This window comes from Cherax quadricarinatus, chromosome 53 (assembly GCF_038502225.1).
Source record: "Cherax quadricarinatus isolate ZL_2023a chromosome 53, ASM3850222v1, whole genome shotgun sequence".
Lineage (NCBI taxonomy): Eukaryota > Metazoa > Arthropoda > Malacostraca > Decapoda > Parastacidae > Cherax > Cherax quadricarinatus.
In genome coordinates, this window is record NC_091344.1 from 11,922,780 (window position 1) to 11,946,886 (window position 24,107).

The 24,107-nt window shown below is 43.4% G+C and overlaps 1 protein-coding gene across 7 annotated transcripts in view; it reads right to left on the reverse strand.

Annotated features, from left to right (window-relative positions):
- Nucleotides 1–24,107, reverse strand: part of LOC128692400 (E3 ubiquitin-protein ligase E3D-like) — a 43,751-nt gene that overhangs the window by 10,225 nt on the left and 9,419 nt on the right. For 5 of the 7 annotated variants that reach the window (XM_070096319.1, XM_070096317.1, XM_070096318.1 and 2 more), the window contains exon 2: nucleotides 10,249–11,446. The exons of the other annotated variants lie outside the window; for them this stretch is intronic. In XM_070096319.1, the coding sequence (XP_069952420.1) occupies nucleotides 10,282–11,427 (1,146 nt within the window). In that variant the 5' untranslated portion in view covers nucleotides 11,428–11,446 and the 3' untranslated portion in view covers nucleotides 10,249–10,281. Of the gene's footprint in view, nucleotides 1–10,248; nucleotides 11,447–24,107 lie in introns of those variants that run through there. 7 annotated transcript variants of the gene reach the window in all.

Sequence of the window (24,107 nt, forward strand, 5' to 3'; positions counted from 1 at the left end):
CATGTGTGCATGTGTGCGTGTGTGCGTGTGTGTGTGTGCGTGTGTGTGTGTGTGTGTGCGTGTGTGTGTGTGTGCGTGCGTGTGTGTGTGTGTGCGTGTGTGTGTGTGTGTGTGTGTGTGTGTGTGTGTGTGTGTGTGTGTGTGTACTCACCTATTTGTACTCACCTATTTGTGGTTGCAGGGGTCGAGTCACAGCTCCTGGCCCCGCCTCTTCGCTGATTGCTACTAGGTCCTCTCTCTCCCTGCCCCATGAGCTCTATCATACCTCGCCTTAAAACTATGTATGGTTCCTGCCTCCACCACATCACTTTCTAGGCTATTCCATGGCCTGACTACTCTATGACTGAAGAAATACTTCCTAACATCCCTTTGATTCATCTGAGTCTTCAACTTCCAATTGTGACCTCTTGTGTCTGTGTCCCATCTCTGGAACATCCCGTCTTTGTCCACCTCGTCTATTCCGCGCAGTATTTTATATGTCGTTATCATGTCTCCCCTGACCCTCCTGGCCTCCAGTGTCGTCAGGCCGATTTCCCTCAACCTTTCTTCATAGGACAATCCCCGTAGCTCTGGGACTAGTCTTGTTGCAAACCTTTGCACTTTCTCTAATTTCTTGACGTGCTTGACTAGGTGTGGATTCCAAACTGGTGCTGCATACTCCAGTATGGGCCTGACGTAGATGGTGTACAGAGTCTTAAACGAATCCTTACTGAGGTATCGGAACGCTATCCGTAGGTTTGCCAGGCGCCCGTATGCTGCAGCAGTTATCTGATTGATGTGCGCCTCAGGAGATATGCTCGGTGTTATACTCACCCCCAGATCTTTTTCCTTTAGTGAGGTTTGCAGTCTTTGGCCATCTAAACTATATTGTGTCTGCGGTCTTCTTTGCCCTTCCCCAATCTTCATGACTTTGCATTTGGCAGGGTTAAATTCTAGGAGCCAGTTGCTGGACCAGGCTTGTAGCCTGTCCAGATCTCTTTGTAGTCCTGCCTGATCCTCGTCCGATTCGATTCTTCTCATTAACTTCACATCGTCTGCAAACAAGGACACTTCTGAGTCTATCCCTTCCGTTATGTCGTTCACGTATACCAAGAACAGCACAGGTCCTAGGACTGACCCCTGTGGAACCCCGCTTGTCACAGGCGCCCACTCTGACACCTCGTCGCGTACCATGACTCGTTGTTTCCTCCCTGTCAGATATTCTCTGATCCATTGCAGTGCCTTTCCTGTGGTGTGTGTGTAGGTGTGTGTGTGTGTGTATGTGTGTGTGTGTGTGTGTGTGTGTGTGTGTGTGTGTGTGTGTGTGTGTGTGTATGATCCACTTAATATTTGTATTTATAACTCATTACAATTGTGACCAGGTGTGGACGTATCAGTGGTTCATTACTTTGTAATTTGTTCATAACTGTAACCATGTATAGGAGTGAGGCTGATTCATTACCTCTAACTTGCCATGATTGTGACCAGATCTACCCGAGTTTATTACCTTTGTAACTAGTTCAGCTATCATAACTTTGAGGTCCAGTCCCCGGACCCATTATATACCTTTGTAATCTTTTGACTACCGCCCACAGAATGGGTATGGGGTGCATAATAAACATATTAAACTAAAACTTTCTCTTGTGCTGAACAATATTGCATTACATGTAAACTACATCTTGCATATTGCAGAAAAGAAATAAAATTGTATTGTATTATTTTTATTAATGGTATAAATAAATAAATATATATTATTATTATAATCAAAAAGAAGCGCTAAGTCACAAGGGCTATACAGCAAATAAATATACGTATATATATAATATATATATATATATATATATATATATATATATATATATATATATATATATATATATATATATATATATATATATATATAATATAAATTTGGTCTCGATAAGCAAGTTAGAATTTACATATTTAATCGATGCAGAGTTTGCATAAGACTAGAGATTTTTAACATTTTTGGAGTTAGCATGTGAGGAATCCCTCTTATTTAATAGCCAACATGTATGTAACACTCACATTATTATTATAATCAAAAAGAAGCGCTAAGCCACAAGGACTATACAGCGCTGCAGGGCAGGAAGGAAGCGAGGGCATCAGGTGGCAAAAGGGAGATGGATGAGTAATAGGTTACGGATAACAGCGGGGCAGTGGATGGTGAAAGGGTAAAGGGCAGCAAGAGACTGAACTAGAAAGGGCTGAGGGGAGTGCGAAAAGTATCATCAGAGTTTGTGGAGTAAATCAGTCGTTGTCAAGAAGTCAATGAGAGAGTCAGGATTAAAGGAGGGTCCATCAGCAAGAAGGGAAGGTAAAGAGAGAGTAGTAGAACGAAGACGACGTTGGAGGTAAATTCTGCATGCTCGTTGATAGAGAGGGCAGTCTAACAGAATGTGGCTAATTGATATGGGAATTTGACACTGCTCACAGAGAGGAACAGGGTGCCTCTCCATGAGATACCCATGAGTAAGACGAGTGTGACCAATGCGAAGGCGGGAGAGAGTGGTCTCCCAACCTCGGCACTGATGACAAGAAGACGGCCAGTAACCTATGCTCGGTTTAATAGAATGAAGTTTGTTACCGAGCAGAGTTGACCAACGTTGTTGCCAACGGGTGCGAAGGTGGTAGCTATTGCAGCAAAATAGTCCAGAAATGGAACACCTCAATAGGAAATTGGTAGGTCATGTACTGCTGACCGCGCAGCAGTGTCTGCCTGTTCATTGCCCTGTACGTCGACATGACCAGGGACCCAACAAAAAACAATATCTTTATGTTTGGTAGAGATACGGCGTAGCCAAAGTTGGATACGGAGAACTAGGGGATGAGATGTATCAAATTTTCGTATAGCCTGTAGAGCACTAAGGGAGTCTGAGACTACTACAAGCATAGATGCGATACGAATAAGTGCTGCAAGAATGGCATACAGTTCAGCAGTAAAAATGCTAGCTGAAGATAGTAAATGTCCCCGCACGACGCTGTCTGGAAACACTGCTGCGAATCCGACGCCGTCTGAAGACTTAGAGCCATCTGTGTACACAGCGGTGGCATGAGAATGGGAGTGGAAGTGATCAAGAAAAAGAGCGGGAAGCCACCGTAGGCAGTTGAGCTTTCGAGCAAGGGAGTGAGAAAGAACAGACCCGAACAGCTGGAACTTCCCAGGGGGGTAGGGAAAAGTGAGATGCTACATGAACATATAAAGGTGGTAACTGAAGGGAAGACAAGAGTGAATGTAGGCGAAGAGAAAAGGGACGGAGCAAACGGGCGGCAAACGAATAAAGAATGTCTACTAATATCGGTGACCATTCTATAAATGGAAGGATTGTGTAGATCGTGAGAGCGTACATAGTAGCGAAGGCAATGGGCATCACGGCGATCAGACAAGGATGGAACATTCGCTTCTGTATAGAGGCTCTCAACAGGGGAAGAGTGAAAAGCACCAAGGCACAAACGTAATCCTTGGTGATGGATAGAGTTAAGGCTAGAGAGAGTACCAGGAGAGGCCGCGGAATAAATCTGGTCACCATAATCGAGTTTCGATAAAACGAGGGCTGAATGTAGGCGAAGCAGAGTTCGACGATCAGCTCCCCAGGAAAGATGAGCAAGGGTTTTAAGAAGGTTTAGCCGGCTGTGACAAGTTGCCTTCAGAGAGGTTATGTGAGGTTTCCAGGATAACCGACGGTCAAAGAGAAGGCCTAGAAACCTGACTGTATCACGTTCGGGGATATGGGAGCCATAGAGATACAAAGGATGATCAGAGATAACAGAGCGTCTAGTGAAAGTAATTTGGCGAGTTTTGGTACTTGAAAATTTAAACCCATGCGTGGTGGCCCAAGTGGAAACACGGTCGACCGCATGCTGGAGAGAAACTGCAATAAGATGACAGTCAGCACCTGCACAAGCAATAGCGAAGTCATCAACAGAGTGATGACCAAATATTGGGTGGAAGAACAGAGGCCAAATCATTTATAGCAAGGAGAAAAAGTGTTGTGCTTAGAACACATCCCTGAGGGGCACCTTCAGCTTGGACGAAGTCCGGGGAAAGAACATTATTGACTCGAACACGGAAATGTCTGTCAGTTAAAAAGTTCTTAAGGATGGATGGCAGATTGCCTCAGAGGCCTAAGGAATGGGCCTGGGCCAAAATATTATACCTCCAAGTTGTGTCATATGCCTTCTCAAGGTCAAAAAATATGGCAATAACTGAGTGATTATTCGCAAAGGCATTACGAACATACGTATCCAAGCGTAGTAAGGGGTCTATGGTAGAACGACCCTTACGAAAGCCATATTGACTAGCGGAGAGACTGTTGTGTGTCTCTAAATACCACATTAAACGTCGATTTACGAGACGTTCCATCACTTTGCAAACTGCACTAGTAAGAGCGATGGGGCGATAGTGGGAGGCATCATGTCCTGTAGTACCCGGTTTGCAGAAAGGGAGAACAATGGCAGATTTCCACAGCTGGGGAAGAACTCCTTGTGCCCAAATAAGATTGAAGAGGTGTAAGAGGACTACAAGGGCTGACCGATGTAAATATTGTAACATACGAATATGAATGTCGTCAGGCCCAGCTGCCGATGATCGGCAAGCTGAGAGCGTTGCCTCCAGTTCTTGAAGTGTAAAAGGCACATTATACTGTTCTTTTTCTGAGAGAAGAAAAGTCCAAGGGTACTAACTCTCTGACAGACTTTGAGGAAAGAAACGAGGGGCATAGATGGAGCCCTCGGGAAATATGGACCAGATGTGTGCCAAGTTCAATGGCAACGTCGAGAGGGTTTGCTACATCAACACCAGCGACCCGTAGAACAGGAGCTGGGTCAGGAGAGTATTTACCACTCAATTTCCTCACTTTTTTCCAGACTGCACTCATAGTCTGCTTAAAATCAAGAAGTCTCTCAGCGGTTCTATTGTACCGGTACCTGCCCCATGCAGCACGTTTCAAACGTACTGCACGAGCACAAGCAGGAGACCACCAAGGCACGCACTTCTGAGAATGCCTGCCTGAGGTTTGGGGTATAGAATGAGAAGCTGCGGTATAAACTGACGTCGAGAAGATGTGTAGGAGCTCATCAATGGAGGATGAAGAAGGAACCTCACTAAAAGCAGTGAGGTGTGAGTAAAGATCCCAATTTGCCCGATCAAATTGCCAGCGAGGGCTACGGAAAGGTGGTGAATAGGAAGGAGAAGTAAGAATGATCGGAAAATGATCGCTGTCATGCAAGTCTGGTAGAACAGACCAGGTGAAGTCTAGTGCAGTGGAGGAAGAGCAGACTGATAGATCGATGCAAGAGAGAGTATGAGTACGAGGATCAAAATGGGTGGGAGTACCCGTATTTAAAACATGGAGGGGGTGAGAGGCGAGAAAAACCTCCAACTGAATGTCACGCGAGTCACAATGAGACCCCCCCAGAGGAAATGGTGGGCATTAAAATCACCAAGTAACAGAAGTGGTGGTGGTAAGGATGAAACAAGAAAGGCAAAGTCTGGGATAGAAAATGCTCGAGAAGGAGAGAGATATAAAGAACATATTGTAAACCACTTATTCAAGTGGATACGGGCTGCAGTGTAATGCAGCGAGGTATGGACAAATAGTTGACAGTACGGAATATCATTGCGTAGAAGAAGGGCACTTTCATTAAAGGTCCCATCTGAGAAAGGATCCGAAGAATACAATAAATTATAGCCTGAGATAGGTTGGAAAACAGCCGAGTGTAATTTTGGTTCTTGTAAGCAAGCACCAACAGGGGAAAACCTGGAAAGCAACATCTGAAGCTCACCCCGATTACCCCTGAGGCCGCGGATATTCCACTGTAAATAGGCCATGATTGGCGATGAAGAAAATATCAGGAATCTGTAGGTAAAGGCACCTACGGACTAGAGGGGTTAGAAAAGTCAACATGTGGTGGCATTGGAAGATGTTCAAGTAGCGAAGGAACGGAGCGTTGCGAAGAATGGGGTTGTGAAGATGGAGGAGAGGGAAGAGAAGGAACAGGAGGTGAATCAGTGTCCATTGAAGGTTTAGTCTCTGCAATATATTCTGAAATGGCTTCAAGTGTTTCTGAATTCAAAGATGTATGGGAGACCATATTGGAGATAGAAGGAGGAGGGTGAGTAAAGATTGGGACAGTAATGGACTGTACCAAAGTAGAGGGGGAGGGAAGAGTGTAAGGGACTGGAGATGAAGTGTGGGGGGGGACAGAAGAGGCAGAAACCTGGGAGGTGGTAGAAGAGGGAGAAACTTGGGAGGGGACGGGGGTGGAAGGCATAGTACGAGGAGGAGGGTGAATCTCCACACTTGTAATAGAGCCAGAGAGAGGGGAAGAACTAGGTACAGATACTGGAAAGGTAAAGTGTGGAGGTGGAAGAAGGGAAGGAAGGGGCAAAGAAGATTTGAGCAATGTGGATTTTTTGGACTTCTGAGTAGAGGGGCGATTGGTATTAGGTGTCGTACGAGGTCTTGTCGATACTGGGGCTTGTGAGAAAGGACGCGAAGATGTGAGAACAGACTGAGTTGTAGTCGGGACGTCAGAGCCAAGGGCAGCAAAAGGATTAGATGCCGTAGTGGCTATGGGAGGGGTAACAACAGAGGAGGCTGCAGAAGATGGGACCCCAGAAGTAGGGGGATGTTTGGAAACACGAGAATAAGAAACACGGGGTAGTCTCCCTTGGAGGCGGAGATGAGTAACTGCCATAGCATAAGGGAGACCTTCTGCCTCTTTGAGGCAACGGATTTCACGTTCATTTAAGTAGACCTGGCAACGGCAGGAGTACGAAGGGTGAGCTTCATTACAATTAAGGCAAGATGGAGGTTGACTGCAAGATGTATTAGAATGGTCGTCGGCACCACAGACTGGGCATTCGGCCATAGATCTGCAATATTTCGCTGGGTGACCAAAACGCCAGCAATTTCTACATTGTTGTGGTGTAGGTATCACCTTTCGAACTTGTAACCGATGTCCCGTGACATATACAGAGGACGGGAGTTCTCGACTGTCAAAAGTTAAACAAGCCACATTGCAAGGGTAACGTCTCCGCCCCCGGGCAGGAAGGACATAAGTGTCTACTTTGAGGATTGGGAGATCCTGGAGCTCCAGCTGTTCAAAAATGTCATTGCCACATGACTGGAAATTCTGTTGGACTATGGTATGGGGCAGAATGACAGTACCACTACAAGAATTGAGAGAAAGATGTTTTTCAATAGTGATAGGAGTAGTATCGATATTCGAAAGGAGAGAAAGATCATGAGCTTGGGTAGCATTTTGGACAGTGACGATGGGCGTACCGCTCTTGAGAGCATGAAATGAAATATCTCTGCCAACATGACGCAGGAGCGCTTTGCCAATACTATGGTCAGAAAGGTAGGCAGAAGAAGTCGGTCTTAAAGTAAAGAATTTAGTCCATTGTGTGGTCCGAAACTGAGCGTGGAGAGGGAGTGCTTGACGTGTCGGTCTTTTCCGAGTAGAATGGGAAGGTAATGAAGGAGCATCATCAGGACATTGACGTTGGCATTTAGGAGTAGGACCGGAGTTGGTCCGGCGTGAAATGGGCGGGCGATTCGAAAATTGCCATACCGTAGAGGGAGAAGCCGGAAGCATAGTCAAAGGAGAGCGGAGTTCAGACAAATCGAAGGAGTCAGTCGAAGCCCTGGTACCTGAAGCGGGTGAGGAAACAGCACCAGCAAGAGGTACAGGGGCATCAGGAGTGTCCGAAGAGTGGTCTAAACACAAGGCAGGGTCAGAATGGGGTGCAGTATCAAGAAGGGGCCCGGGGGTAGTGGGTTCATGGACTAGGGCTGCCATGGTTAGGTTACTCCTTTGCTTTTTGTTTTTAAGAAAAAAAAAGAAGAAAAGAAAATAAAAATAAAAAAAAGAATAAAAAAAGGGGGGAGCGGGAGGAATAGTTCCCAGGAGGAATGAAAGGGCCGGAAATCTCCCTCCGCGCCCAAGAGGACCTCAACACCGCTAGTAGCGCAGATGCAGCATGGAACCCGTGTCATACCCTACCCTTCATGCCAGTAAACCAGCAATCCGGGATAGCAACCTCACATCTGCCGAGCTACCTCGGTGGACAAAAGAGAGGGCGGCCGGATATCCGCCACAAAGCATACCCCCTTCGGCCACCACCCCCGGAATCTGAAAGGTGGCTTCCAGAGATACACCCGTCGCCCGAAAGACACCCAAAGCTACTCCGGGATACCGGAGAGGGATCGGGACATCCCCAGGCAATCCAGATTCCACGGCAAACTACGCCACCGCCAAGAACCTCAACGGAATGGGATGGACCCCGGTGTCCTTTCCCCTACCTAGGAACTAGCGCGCCTGTGGGAGAAATCCCAAAGGCCAAAAAGAGGAAGGGCAAAAGGGAGGGGTGAGGAGGAGGAGGAGGAGGAATGGAAAAAGGGGAGGATGGGGAGGATGGGATAGGGGAGGGGAGAATGGGGGGTAATTAGGTTCGGTCTGAGGAAGAAGACCGACAGGGCTAATTCCTCAGACCAAGAGCCTCTTCACCACGCCAAGGAGCCCCCCTTGAAGAGGTGTAACACTCACAAAACTTTCATCTGTAAGACAAAAGTTAATTAAATTTATGAAGGGAACCCTTCAGCTCAAATTCAATTAACTTTTGGCTTACAGATCAAAGGTCTACAAGAATATTAAGAGTCAGGTTATTTTAAATCATTGTATGTACAATAATCAAAAGGCCCATAGGATGCACAGTATATATGGTGGCTATTAAATAAGGTTAGGTTAGGTTTGTCAAGAAACAGGACAAGTGTTTCCTGACGCGGGTCTAAATCATATGACGATCTGCAGCTGGAGCTTTTGGTCATCTGACCGAGGCCTTTCGCTGGCTTACTGGTCCACCCCTTTAAAAATTCTGGTTATGAGGAGGTCTTCCTCATCGGCAAATAGGAAACTTTTTTCCATCTTGTGGTGGAGTTCCACATCTTAGGTCTTTTTATTGGTCTGGAACTTTTTGACAGGTTGAACTAAACACGTGGTGAAATAGCTTTTGTTGATTAAGATTTAAGCACAAATACACAAAATTACAAATGTCAGTTTAAATTACCTAGGATAATCCCCCCAAATTAAACAACTTTATTTCCAATGGGGTCCTTGTAAATATCTTATTATTTACCTTAAAATTACACAGCTAAGTAACTGAACTGTGAAAATCAGTTACAAAAAAGTATGCTCCCAACATACAGAAAAAAAAAAAGGGTAGGATAGCAGCACATTGCTGGTATACCTAATTTTAATAATAATGGAAGCCAACACTCCCAGGATGCAATATAGACATACGTATCCACCACTTACACTGCTACATAATGATGTTCCAATATGATGAGAACTTTTTAAACATGTGCCCTCAAGATCATTGTAAAAGTTTTTTCTGTGTTATGTAGCCAAAACCTAAATAAAAACTTATTAGTCATAAGTAGTATAAATTGGGTCCAGGAGCTACAAGAAATAAATCATTACAGGAGTAGAAGCCTTCTGTAAGAAACTTTATAGCAAACTCTTTACCACTGACTAAAATTACAACAAAAAGTCTAAATAGTCTATGGCTTAATGCAGGCATACTTAGATTATCAATAAAAGATTGCAAAATACGTAAAAGTATTGACCAGGACTTTTTCCTAAACCCTCGATTCTGGTGAGGGGCTTTTGATCCAAGGTATCCTCCCTTTCCTTGGATCAAACCTGACTGCCTCCCTACCCGTATAGTGCTCCCCAAATGTACAATATAGAAGTTCATAAATACACACAAAAAAAATGTCTTCAGCATGGTAAACCAACTGAATGGGTTACTATGAAGCATTATTATTATTTTTATTATTATTATAAGTTGATTATTTACTGCACAAGATGTAAGTACTGCAATCACTGGAAACTTGAAACTTACACATATACATACTGTAAAAAATTAAATGCTGAAGGAAACACACGTAGAGCAAAGCTCTGCTTTTTTAACTAACAAATACTAACGTGGCGAGCTTGTTTTTACAACATGGCATGTATGGTAGACTACTACTGAGCTGAATTCTCCTCCACCTAGTAATACCACTCTCAGGGCATTTTTTTCCCCTCCATTTTTGATGCCTTATGAAACTGGACCAACAACAATCTTGCCTATTTGCATAGCCTATCAAGTCTTCTTTAGGAGAACACTAAAGCCCATTAGCCAAAAATCTCTCTTCCATCATATGGGTACATGTACAAGGATTTTTATAAATACATGTATGTAACTGCAATTGTAGGTTTTATTAAAAGACATTATTTTACAATATAACCTATGTTCATATTTTCAATAACTTTAACATTATCAGGTAAGAAATAAGTAGAATTTTCTAACATGGTTTTTACTTCATGGAAAAATAAGCTGCTGCAGGGAATGATATGTACACCAATGTCATCAACCCATTGCCCTGTTTGACTGTCCTCACCTTCCTTTATTAGGTACAGTAATTTGATGGCATAAATTTTCTTTAAACTGATGTCCTTGTCTTCCAGACATAGCTTCTGGACCACCGGTTCACACGAGGTTAAGTTTGAAACATCTGAAACCAGCAATTTTTGGTTCGTATTCATTGTCACCATGTACATGTATTTCTTTGGTACTGTTTGTACTTCCAGTACTAACTGACAGTTTACTCCAAAATTATCCTTGTCAATACTGTGAAACAAGGACAGCAATATCTCGCTAGAATTTCTATCATATATGACTTCCCCTTGCTGTGTTAGCCACTTAAGATTCAGAGCCCAAATCTTGACCAAGAGGTCAGTATTCTCACCCAGGAGTGTTCCACATCCAGAGCACTTGAGCATGCCATCATCACACTTGGCATTAATACATTCCATCATGCTGTTGTGCATGAGAAAATACAATTCTGTGTAAAAGCATTCATCATGTTGAGGCTGAAGTGATGCTGGCTTTAGTTTCTGTCCATGTTCTCCATGAAGATGACAGAACCAATTCTCAGATGAATGATCCCAGTCCACTGATGGAAGAGGCATCACTCTCCTAAACTTTACTTTGGTAAATACACAATTTGGACACTTCTTACAATGAGCCGATACCAATGTGTCAGACAAAGAAGTATTTAAGAGTGTATCCAAGAATTTCGTACTGCTATCACTCAGGATATCACCACTGAGTGAACTAATAAGTGAAGTCCTTTCACTAATTTGAACACGCACTGTAAGGATGTTTGCAGCTTGAGTAACTCCTGTTGCTGAATTTGGTACCAAGTATGTCCCTTTCGACATCTTCAAAAGAATTACTCTGCCATCTTGAAGCTCAATGGAACATTCAGATTGTCCAACGGATATTTTCTGATAGAAAACATTATTGGAAGGTAGAGTAATGTACATGTAACATGCTTGAATATTTGGTAATACTTCAACTAGGACTTGAGACATTATGTTCTGTTACTGCAATCTGTAAAGAAAAATAGAAGTACTACAAAAATACAACATAATGCTAACAATCTATATAAAAAAAAAGTGGTAAATATGATTAATTTTTAACAGTAGTTGTAAATTAAATGCATGGTACAGCAATGACATACTGTACTACAGTACAACAGTCATATATCATAATTTCAGAAGACTGATACAGGAAGGTATATTTACGAGAGGTATTACAGTGTAATTTGTGGCTGAAATATCAGTACTGTATATTATATTAGCTTCACTGATGTACTTTATTAACCCTTTAATCTTTTTGTATTCTGGTGTTTTAAAGATTAAGAACTTCTGCAAGCACAGTCACCATATTACAGAATGGATATAAATGCACTGGAAAATGTACAAAGGAGGATGACAAAGTTGATCCCATGTATCTGAAATCTTCCCCATGAGGATAGACTGAGGGGCCCTGAATCTGCACTCTCTAGGGGGGATATGATCGAGGTGTATAAATGGAAAACAGGAATTAATAAAGGGGATGTAAATAGCGTGCTAAAAATATCTAACAGACAGGATTTGCAGCAATCATTTTAAATTGGAAAAATTCATTCAGGAAGGATATAAGAAAGCACTGGTTTGGTAATGGAGTTGTGGATGAGTGGAACAAACTCTCGAGTACCATCATAGAAGCTAAGACGTTGTGTAGTTTTAAAAATAGGTTGGATAAATACACGAGTGGGTGTGGGTGGGTGTGAGTTGGACCTGACTAGCTTGTGCTACTAGGTTGGATGCCGTGCTCCTCCCTTAAGTGACGTGACTGACCTGACTAGGTCAAGGCATTGGCTTAAGCCAGTGGGAGAATTAGACCTGCCTCACACAGGCCAGTAGGCCTGTTGCAGTGTTCATTCTTTCTTATGTTCTTAAGAAGATGGACAAAAAAAGTTGTGGCACTGAAATGAGGGCCCACTGTCATTTATGATTTCTTTGTACAATACGGTATAGTCAAACTTCCAAATCCAGCAGATTAATAGATGGTCTACTTCGAATAGCTCCAACCCAACAATCACACCAGGTAACTGTGTGCCTAGTGTGTTCCACACCCAGACATGCAAGCACTATAGTTTCTCACATCCAGCAGTGATGGAAGGAGGACAGTTAAAAGTCCAATTGTCATTAAATGTATACTGTATACCATCAATGATATGATACCAACTAGTTTCGTGAAAGTTTTTTAGTCTCTTAATATGAACAATGATGCTGCCAGCAATCTAAGCCAAGTTACCAGAATGGCCAATTCCTGCAGGAAATTGAAGGATCTTTATCTACAGTACTTGCTGAAGTGTCTATAAATTCATTAGTAAAACCTTTGCATGTCTAGAGACTCAACAAAAAGACACTATTTGTGTGTGCTGGCAAGTGTCCTGTATATGTAGTATGCACAGTAGTAAGTGTGGAATTTTGGAATGATTAAATTGAAAATTTTGAGTAGTGGAGAAAGTGTTATCTGGAACCACACTAAGTAATCATTCTAATTTAGGTGTCTTTCTATACATCAATTATTCTTCATGAAGCATTATGTTAGGAAGATAAAGAATTCCATTCTTGTTTCAGCATCTTCATTATTATTATTATTATTATAATCAAAAAGAAGCGCTAAGCCACAAGGGCTATACAGCGCTGCAGGGTAGGGAAGGAAGCGAGGGTATTGGATGGCAGAAGGGAGGAGGGATGATCAGCAGGTTACAGAAAACAGCGGGGCAGGGGATAGTACGGGGGTAGAGGGTAGCAAGAGATTGAAGTAGAAAGGGCTGAAGGTATCAGAATTTGTGAAGTCAGTTGTTGTCAAAAAGTCAATGAGAGAGTCCGGATGAAAGGTGGGTCCATCAGCGAGAAGGGAAGGTAACGAGAGAGTAGCGGAGCGAAGACGACGACTGAGGTAAATTCTGCGTGCTCGTTGATAAAGTGGGCAGTCCAACAGAATGTGGCTGACTGATAATGGAGCTTGGCAATTCTCACAGAGAGGAGCAGGACTCCTCTCCATGAGATATCCATGAGTAAGACGAGTATGGCCAATGCGAAGACGGGAGAGAGTAGTCTCCCAACCTCGACACTGGTGATAAGAAGACGGCCAGTAACCTATACTCGGTTTAATAGATTGAAGTTTGTTGCCGAGCATAGTAGACCAACGTTGTTGCCAACGGGTGTGAAGGTGGATATTGATATTGCAGCAAAATAGTCCATAAATGGAATACCTCTATAAGAAACTGGTAGGTCATGTACTGCTGACCGCGCAGCAGTGTCTGCCTGTTCATTGCCCTGTACGTCAACATGACCAGGGACCCAACCAAAAACAATATCTTTATGCTTGGTAAAGATGCGGCGAACCCAAAGTTGGATACGGAGGACTAAGGGGTGAGGTGTATCAAATTTTTGTATAGCCTGTAAAGCACTAAGGGAGTCTGAGACAACCACAAATGATGACACAGGCATAGATGCAATACGGATAAGTGCTGTAAGGATGGCATACAATTCAGCAGTAAAAATACTGTTAGGTAAGACACACATGCAACAGTTAGGTATCTTTATTCGAAACATTTCGCCTACACAGTAGGCTTCTTCAGTCGAGTACAGAAAAGTTGATAGAAGCAGAAGATACTTGAAGACGATGTAATCAGTCCATCACCCTTAAAGTTTTGAGGACTGATGGACTGATTACATCGTCTTCAAGTACGTATCTTCTGCTTCTATCAACTTTTCTGTACTTGACTGAAGAAGCCTACTGTGTAGGCGAAACGTTTCGAAATAAAGATACCTAACTGTTGCATATGTGTCTCACCTAACAACCTGTCGGTATTTTATACCATTTTAATGTTCAGTAAAAATACTAGCCGAAGATAGTAAATGCCTTCGTACGACGCTGTCCGGAAACACTGCTGCGAATCCTACGCCGTCAGAAGACTTAGAGCCATCTGTGTACACGGCAATGGCATGAGAATGAGAGTGAAAGTGGTCAAGAAAAAGAGAGCGGGAAGCGACCGTAGACAGTTGGGCTTTCGAGCAAGGGAGGGAGAAAGAACAGACTAACAGCTGGAACTTCCCAGGGGGGTAGGGAAAAGTGAGATGCTACATGTACATAGAAAGGTGGTAGTTGAAGAGAAGACAAGAGCGAATGAAGGCGAAGAGAGAAGGGACGGAGTAAACAGGGGCGGCGAACAAATAAAGAATGTCTACTAATATCAGTGACCATTCTATAAATGGAAGGATTGCGGAGATCATGAGAGCGTACATAGTAGCGCAGGCAATGGGCATCACGGCGATCGGATAAGGATGGAACGTTCGCTTCTGTATAGAGGCTCTCGACAGGGGAAGAGCGAAAAGCACCAAGGCATAAACGTAATACTTGGTGATGAATGGGGTTAAGGCTAGAGAAAGTAGCAGGAGATGCCGCTGAATAGATCTGGTCACCATAATCAAGTTTCGATAAAATAAGGGTGGAATGTAGGCGGAGGAGGGTTCGACGATCAGCTCCCCATGAAAGATGAGCAAGGGTTTTAAGAAGGTTCAGCCGGCTGTGACAAGTTGCCTTCAGAGAGGTAATGTGAGGTTTCCAGGATAACCTACGATCAAAGAGGAGGCCCAGAAACTTGACTATCACGTTCAGGGATACAGGAGCCATAGAGGTACAAAGGATGATCGGAGATGACAGAGCGTCTAGTGAAAGTAATTTGGTGGGTTTTAGTGCTGGAAAATTTAAACCCACGTGTGGTGGCCCAATTGGAAACACGGTCAACTGCATGTTGGAGAGAAACTGTAATGAGGTGACAGTCAGCGCCTGCACAGGCAATAGCGAAGTCATCAACATAGAGTGATGACCAAATATTTGATGGAAGACTAGAGGCCAAATCATTAATAGCAAGGAGAAAAAGTGTTGTGCTCAGAACACATCCCTGGGGGACACCTTCAGCTTGGATAAAGTCCGGGGAGAGCACATTATTAACCCGAACACGGAAATGCCTGTCAGTTAAAAAGTTCTTAAGGAAGGATGGTAGATTGCCTCGAAGGCCTAAGGAGTGGGCTTGGGCTAAAATATTATACTTCCAAGTTGTGTCATATGCATTCTCAAGGTCAAAAAATATGGCAATAACTGAGTGGTTATTCGCAAAGGCATTATGAACATACGTATCCAAGCGTAGTAAGGGGTCTATGGTAGAACGTCCCTTACGAAAGCCATATTGATGAGTGGAGAGACTGTCGTGTCTCTAAATACCACACTAAACGTCTATTTACTAGGCGTTCCATTACTTTGCAAACTGCACTGGTAAGAGCAATGGGATGATAGTGGGAGGTTTCATGTCCCGTAGTGCCTGGTTTGCGGAAAGGGAGAACAATGGCGGATTTCCACAGCTGTGGAAGAACTCCTTGTGACCAAATAAGATTGTAAAGGCATAATAGGACTGCAAGGGCTGACTGATGTAAATGTTGTAGCATATGAATATGAATGTCATCGGGCCCAGCTGCCGATGATCGGCAAGCTGAGAGTGTTGCCTCCAGTTCTTGAAGTGTAAAAGGCACATTATACTGTTCTTCTCTGAGAGAAGAAAAGTCCAAGGGTGCTAACTCTCTGGCAGACTTTGAGGAAAGAAATGAGGGGCATAGATGGAGTCCCTGAGAAATACGGACCAGATGATTGCCAATTTCATTGGCAACATCTAGTGGGTTTGCTATATCAACACCGGCAACCCGCAGAACAGGAGCCGGGTCAGGAGAATATTTACCACTCAGTTTTCGTACTTTTTTCCAGACTGCACTCATAGAGGAAGCAGAGGTGATGGTGGAGACAATCTCGCCAGCAAGTGCGTTTAGCGTCACGGATGACACGGCGAGTGATTGCATGCTTATGTTTAAAATCAAGGAGTCTCTCTGTGGTTCTATTGTACCGGTACCTGCCCCATGCAGCGCGTTTCAAACGTACTGCACGAGCACAAGCAGGAGACCACCAAGGCACGCATTTCTGAGAATGCCTGCCCGAAGTTTGGGGTATAGAATGAGAAGCTGCGGTTAAAACGGAGGACGAGAAGAGGTGTAAAAGCTCATCGATGGAGGACGAAGAAGGAACCTCTCTAAAAACAGTTAGGTGTGAGTAAAGGTTCCAATTTGCCCGATCAAACTGCCAGCGTGGGATGCGAGGAGGTGGTGAATATGAAGGGGAAGTAAGAATGATTGGGAAATGATCGCTGTCATGTAAGTCCGGGAGAACAGACCAAGTGAAGTCTAATGCGGTGGAGGAAGAGCAGACAGAGATCGATGCAAGAGAGAGTATGAGTCCGAGGATCAAAATGGGTGTGCGTACCTGTATTTAAAACATGGAGGGGGTGGGTGGCAAGAAAAGCCTCTAACTGAATTCCACGGGAATCACAGTGAGACCCCCCCCCCCAGAGGAAATGGTGGGCATTAAAATCACCAAGTAACAGAATCGGTGGCGGTAATGACGAAACAAGAAAGGCAATATCCAGAATAGATAATGCCCGAGAAGGAGAGAGATATAAAGAACAAAGCGTATACCACCTATGCAAGTGGATACGGGCTGCTGTGTAATGCAGCGAAGTATTTTTTATTTTATTTATTTCCAATTTGTGCACACATACAGAGGTACAAAAAAAATACAGATAAGAGCAGTATGCCAAAGCCACTTATACTATGCATAGCATTACGGGCTGGCTTAAAATTAACTTAAGATTAACTAAGCAATGATTATTATTATTATTATAATCAAAAAGAAGCGCTAAGCCACAAGGACTATACAGCGCTGCTACTAAGCAATGATGAAATCAGTGATAAAACATTAATGTAAACAGATAACTATAAAGCACAAGTGAGTATTACAAAGACAGGTCATATGGTTGCATTCAGTTAGGTAGTGATTCTGTTTGGTAGTGTATTTAAAAAATAATAAAGTTAGATTGGGTTTTAGGTTTAACATTTATGTGATATAATTGTGAGAAACATTTAAGATATACAATTTATAATGTTCAGTTATTCAGTATTTATTTGGTTTTGGGTGAGTAAGTAATCTTTGAGAAGAGACTTGAATTTATAAACAGGTTGTGTTTCTTTTATATTTACAGGTAATGAATTCCAGATTTTAGGGCCTTTTATGTGCATTGAGTTTTTGCATAGTGTGAGATGGACACGAGGAACATCAAAGAGTGATCTGTGCCTTGTGTTATGGTCATGTGTTCTGTTGAGGTTGGCAAGGAGATGTTTGAGGGGAGGGTTAATATCAGAGTTAAGTGTTCTATGTATGTAATAGGTGCAGTAATAAGTATGGATGTTTTGTATGGTGAGTAGGTTTAGTGTATTGAATATTGGTGGAGTGTGCTGCCTGTAGTGAGAATTTGTTATCATTCTAACTGCAGCCTTTTGTTGGGTAATTAGTGGTCTGAGATGGTTAATTGTTGTTGAGCCCCATGCACAAATTCCATAGGTGAGATAGGGGTAAATAAGAGAGTGATATAGGGCCAGGAGGGCTGACTGTGGAACATAGTACCGTATCTTCGATAGTATGCCTACAGTCTTGGAAATTTTCTTAGAAATTTGATGTATATGTGTATGAAATTTGAGTCTATTATCAAGGTGGATTCCTAAGAATTTTCCCTCTGTTAGTTTTGTGATAGGTGATCCATTTATCATTATGTTAAGAGGGACATCTGTAGCTCTGTTACCAAACTGAATGAAGTAGGTTTTGTCAATGTTTAGTGTAAGTTTGTTAGTCCTCATCCAGGTAGATATTTTCTGTAATTCGGTATTTACAGTATTGGCTAGCGTGACTGGGCTCGGGTGAGAGAAGACGTATGTAGTGTCATCTGCAAATAGTGTGGGTTTGAGTAATTGCGAAGCATTTGGAAGGTCATTTATGTATAGGAGAAAGAGAAGAGGGCCAAGGACACTTCCCTGTGGGACACCAACTGTAATTGGTTGTGCAGAAGAGTTTGCCCCATTTGCGTACACATATTGGCTTCTGTTGCTGAGGTAAGACTTGAGGTAGTTGAGGGAGTGCCCTCTTATACCATAGTGTGACAATTTTACGTGGAGCAAGTCATGGTCAACTGTATCAAAAGCTTTACGTAAGTCAATGAAGATCCCCAGTGGGACTTCTTTTTTCTCTATTGCAGTGTATATATGTTCTAGCATGTGTATAATAGCATCATTAGTATTTTTATTAGGCCTGAATCCAAATTGGCAGGGGTTGAGTATGTTTTGGGAGATAAGGTAGGAGTAGATTCGTTTATGAATTAATTTTTCGAAGATTTTTGAGAGAGGGTGTAAGTTGGATATTGGCCTATAGTTATTCAACTCTGTTTGGTCTCCTCCTTTGTGGATCGGGGTGACCCTTGCTATTTTGAGTACTGTAGGGAAGGTGGAGGATTCAATGGATTTGTTAAAGAGTGTTGCAATGATTGGTGATAGCACTTGTGACACTTTTTTGTATATAAGGGGTGGTAAGGTATTTAAATCTCCTGCCTTGTTTTTTAGTGCGTTGATAATAAGGGAGACTTCGTATGGGTTAGTCGGAGCTAGGAACAGTGTGTTCGGGTAGTTGCCGGTGAGGTAGTCATTTGGTGGGGTATCTGAGCTTGGGATTTTATTGGCAAGGTTTTGTCCTATAGTGGAGAAGAAATCATTGAGTCTGTTTGCTGTTTCTGTTGGTGGGAGTTGGGGTTCATTTGTTTTTGCTAATTTTATTTCGCTATTTCGTGATATCTTTTTTGTTCCCAGAATTTCTGATAGGGTTTTCCAGGTCTTTTTTATATCACCTCGTAAGTTGGATAATCTGTTCTCATAATACAATTTTTTTGCCCTTCTTATCAGGCTGGTTAGGATTGACGAGTAACGTTTTGTTTGGTCTCTGGTTATGTGACCCATTCTGTACTGTTTTTCATATTGGTGTTTTGTATTTATGGATTTGAGAATGCTGGGTGTTAGCCAGGGACTGTTCAGTCTCTTTGCTGTCATCTGTTTAGTTTTTTTAGGGCAGTGCTTGTTATAGAGGTATTGGGTTTTTTTTAGAAAATTATTAATACATTCGTCAATATCTGTATAGGTTTCTAGCTCAGTGTACCAATCAATGTTTGCTATTGCTGTTGTGAAGTTATTAATGGCTACAAATAGCTGATGGTACGGAATATCAGTGCGTAGAAGAAGGGCACTTTCATTAAAGGTCCCATCAGGAAAAGGATCTGAAGAATACAATAAATTATAGCCTGAGATGGGAGAGATAACAGCAGAGTGTAATTTTGGTTCCTGTAAGCAAACACCAACAGGGGCAAACTGGGAGAGTAACATCTGAAGCTCACTCCGATTACCCCTGAGGCCGCGTATATTCCACTGTAAATAGGCCATGATTGGCAATGATAAAGATACTTGAAATCCGCAGGTAAGGGTTCCTACGGACTAGAGGGGTTAGAAAAGTCCACATGCGGAGGCAGTGGAAAATGTTCAAGCAGTGAAGGAACGGTGCGCTGTGAAGAAAGGAGTTGCGCAGATGGAGTAGAGGAGAGAGAAGGAGCGGAGGGTGGATCAGTGTCCATTGATGGTTTGGTCTCTGCAATATATTCAGAGATTGTTTCAAGTGTTTCAGAATTCAGAGACGTCGTATGGGAGACAATATTGGAAATGGTAGGGGGAGGATGAGTAAAGATTGGAACTGTATTGGACTGTACCAAGGTAGGGGGGGCTCGAAAGGGTGGAGGGAACTGGAGAAGCGTGGAAGGGGATAGAAGAGGCAGAAACCTGGGAGGTGGCAGAAGAGGAAGAAACCTGGGAGGGAACAGGGGAGGAAGGTACAGTACGAAGAGGAGGGTGAACCTCTACACTTGTAACAGAGCCAGTGAGAGGGGGAGAACCAGGGACAGAGACAGGGAGGGTAAAATGAGGAGGTGGAAGATGGGTAGGAGGTGTTAACGGACCTTTTTTTGACTTTTGAGAAGTAGAGGGACAATTGGGAGGAGGTGTCATACGAGATCTCGTCGTTACTGAGGCTTGTGAGAGAGAACACGAAGAAGCGAGATTAGACTGAGGCGTTGAAGTAGGGACGTCTGAGCCGAGGACAGCAAAAGGATTAGATACAGGAGTGACTATGGGAGAGGTAACCACAGAGGTGGGTGTAGAAGATGGGATACCAGAAGTGGGGGGACGTTTTGAAACACGGGAATAAGAAACACGTGGGAGTCTCCCTTGGAGGCGGAGATGAGAAACTGCCATGGCATAAGGGAGACCTTCTGTCTCTTTGAGGTAACGGATTTCCCGCTCGTTTAAATAGACTTGACAACGGCGAGAGTACGAAGGGTGAGCCTCATGACAGCTAAGGCAAGAGGGAGATCGATTGCAAGACGTATGAGAATGGTCATCGGCACCACAGACTGGGCATTCGGCGATAGATCTGCAATATTTCGCTGGATGGCCAAATCGCCAGCAATTTCTACACTGTTGCGGTGTAGGGATCACCTTTCGGACTTGTAACCGATGTCCTGCTATATAAACTGAGGATGGGAGTTCTCGGCTGTCAAAAGTTAAACGAGCCACATTGCTAGGGTATCGTCTCCGCCCGCGGGCAGGAAGAACGTAAGTGTCTACCTTGAGGATTGGGAGATCTTGGAGTTCCAGCTGTTCAAGAATGTCAGTGCCACATGTCTGGAAATTTTGTTGAACCATGCCCATATGACAACAGGAAAATGCAAACTCCCTTCCTGTAAGCTTTTTCACCCTGAACTGTGTACCTCTTCACTACAGGAAAGACTGTGCTATAACTTAAATTGCCAGGCATACCATCTAAAGGGGACAAAAAGATACAAAACATCCAGGCCATGGGAAAACCTGGGTAGCCACAGCCACTCAAGAGGGAGAGGTTTTTTAGTGCCAGGAAGAAAAAAAAACTGGCAGGAAATGGCAGAAATCGTACACCAAATCCAGTCATTCCTGGAGTGGAACCACAGTCGATGGCCTCCACTCCAAACCAACAGATACAGATACTAATGCCGGAAAAAAAATATCCCCCCAGTACCAACAATACCACCAGTCCGATAACATTCTTCTTTGCAAATATACAGGGTCTAAAGCCAGCAACAAACAACAAAATACCTTTCATCCGTGGACTGCTTGCAGAGGCAAAGGCAATGTTCGCGGCTTTCACTGAGACCCACATAAAGGATCACTTGGACAACGAAATATGGATCCCAGGTTACAACCTATACAGATGTGACAGAGTGAACAGGCAAAAGGGGGGGGTTGGCCTGTACATTGCAGAGTCACTTGTTTGCACAGAACTGCTTAATGCCTCAAATGATGTAGTGGAAGTTTTAGCAGTAAAGGTCGAGAACCAAAACCTAGTCATTGTGGTAGTCTACAAGCCTCCGGATGCAACATCCCAGCAATTCCAGGAACAGCTGTTAAAAATTGACCACTGTCTGGAAAATCTTCCAGCTCCTGCACCCAACATCTTGCTCCTGGGGGATTTCAACTTAAGGCACCTAAAATGGAGGAATATAGCACATAATATTGTTGCAGTAATAACACCAGGAGGCAGCTCTGATGAAAACTCACACTCACACGAGCTTTTAAATCTCTGCACAAAATTCAATTTAAACCAGCAAATAATAGAGCCTACTAGACTGGAGAATACACTAGACCTCATCTTCACTAACAATGATGATCTGATAAGAAATGTCACCATATCAAAAACAATATACTCAGATCACAACATAATTGAGGTTCAGACATGTATGCGTGGAGCCCCAGACCGACATAATGAGACTAGTCACGAGGGAGCATTCACCAAATTCAACATCAATAACAAAAACATAAAGTGGGACCAAGTAAACCAATTCCTAACCGATATAAGCTGGGAAGATATACTAAGCAACACAGACCCCAACTTATGCCTAGAACAGATTAACTCGGTGGCACTCGATGTTTGCACAAGGCTTATTCCTCTAAGAAAAAGGAGGAGTAGATGTAAAATAGAAAGAGACAGGCGCTCCCTTTACAGGCGATGGAAAAGAATAACACAACGGCTAAAAGAGGTCAATATATCTGAAATGCGTAGGGAGACACTGGTCAGAGAAATAGCAAGCATCGAACTTAACCTAAAAGAATCCTTTAGGAGTCAGGAATCACGGGAAGAACTAAAAGCCATAAATGAAATCGAAAGAAACCCAAAGTATTTCTTCTCCTATGCCAAATCAAAATCGAGAACAACGTCCAGTATTGGGCCCCTACTTAAACAAGATGGGTCCTACACAGATGACAGCAAGGAAATGAGTGAGCTACTCAAGTCCCAGTATGACTCAGTTTTTAGCAAGCCGCTAACCAGACTGAGAGTCGAAGATCAAAATGAATTTTTTATGAGAGAGCCACAAAATTTGATTAACACAAGCCTATCCGATGTTATCCTGACGCCAAATGACTTCGAACAGGCGATAAATGACATGCCCATGCACTCTGCCCCAGGGCCAGACTCATGGAACTCTGTGTTCATCAAGAACTGCAAGAAGCCCCTATCACGAGCCTTTTCCATCCTATGGAGAGGGAGCATGGACACGGGGGTCGTCCCACAGTTACTAAAAACAACAGACATAGCCCCACTCCACAAAGGAGGCAGTAAAGCAACAGCAAAGAACTACAGACCAATAGCACTAACATCCCGTATCATAAAAATCTTTGAAAGGGTCCTAAGAAGTAAGATCACCACCCATCTAGAAACCCATCAGTTACACAACCCAGGGCAACATGGGTTTAGAACAGGTCGCTCCTGTCTGTCTCAACTATTGGAACACTACGACAAGGTCCTAAATGCACTAGAAGACAAAAAGAATGCAGATGTAATATATACAGACTTTGCAAAAGCCTTCAACAAGTGTGACCATGGCGTAATAGCGCACAAAATGCGTGCTAAAGGAATAACAGGAAAAGTCGGTCGATGGATCTATAATTTCCTCACTAACAGAACACAGAGTAGTCGTCAACAGAGTAAAGTCCGAGGCAGCTACGGTGAAAAGCTCTGTTCCACAAGGCACAGTACTCGCTCCCATCTTGTTCCTCATCCTCATATCCGACATAGACAAGGATGTCAGCCACAGCACCGTGTCTTCCTTTGCAGATGACACCCGAATCTGCATGACAGTGTCTTCCATTGCAGACACTGCAAGGCTCCAGGCGGACATCAACCAAATCTTTCAGTGGGCTGCAGAAAACAATATGAAGTTCAACGATGAGAAATTTCAATTACTCAGATATGGTAAACATGAGGAAATTAAATCTTCATCAGAGTACAAAACAAATTCTGGCCACAAAATAGAGCAAAACACCAACGTCAAAGACCTGGGAGTGATCATGTCGGAGGATCTCACCTTCAAGGACCATAACATTGTATCAATCGCATCTGCTAGAAAAATGACAGGATGGATAATGAGAACCTTCAAAACTAGGGAGGCCAAGCCCATGATGACACTCTTCAGGTCACTTGTTCTATCTAGGCTGGAATATTGCTGCACACTAACAGCACCTTTCAAGGCAGGTGAAATTGCCGACCTAGAAAATGTACAGAGAACTTTCACGGCGCGCATAATGGAGATAAAACACCTCAATTACTGGGAGCGCTTGAGGTTCCTAAACCTGTATTCCCTGGAATGCAGGAG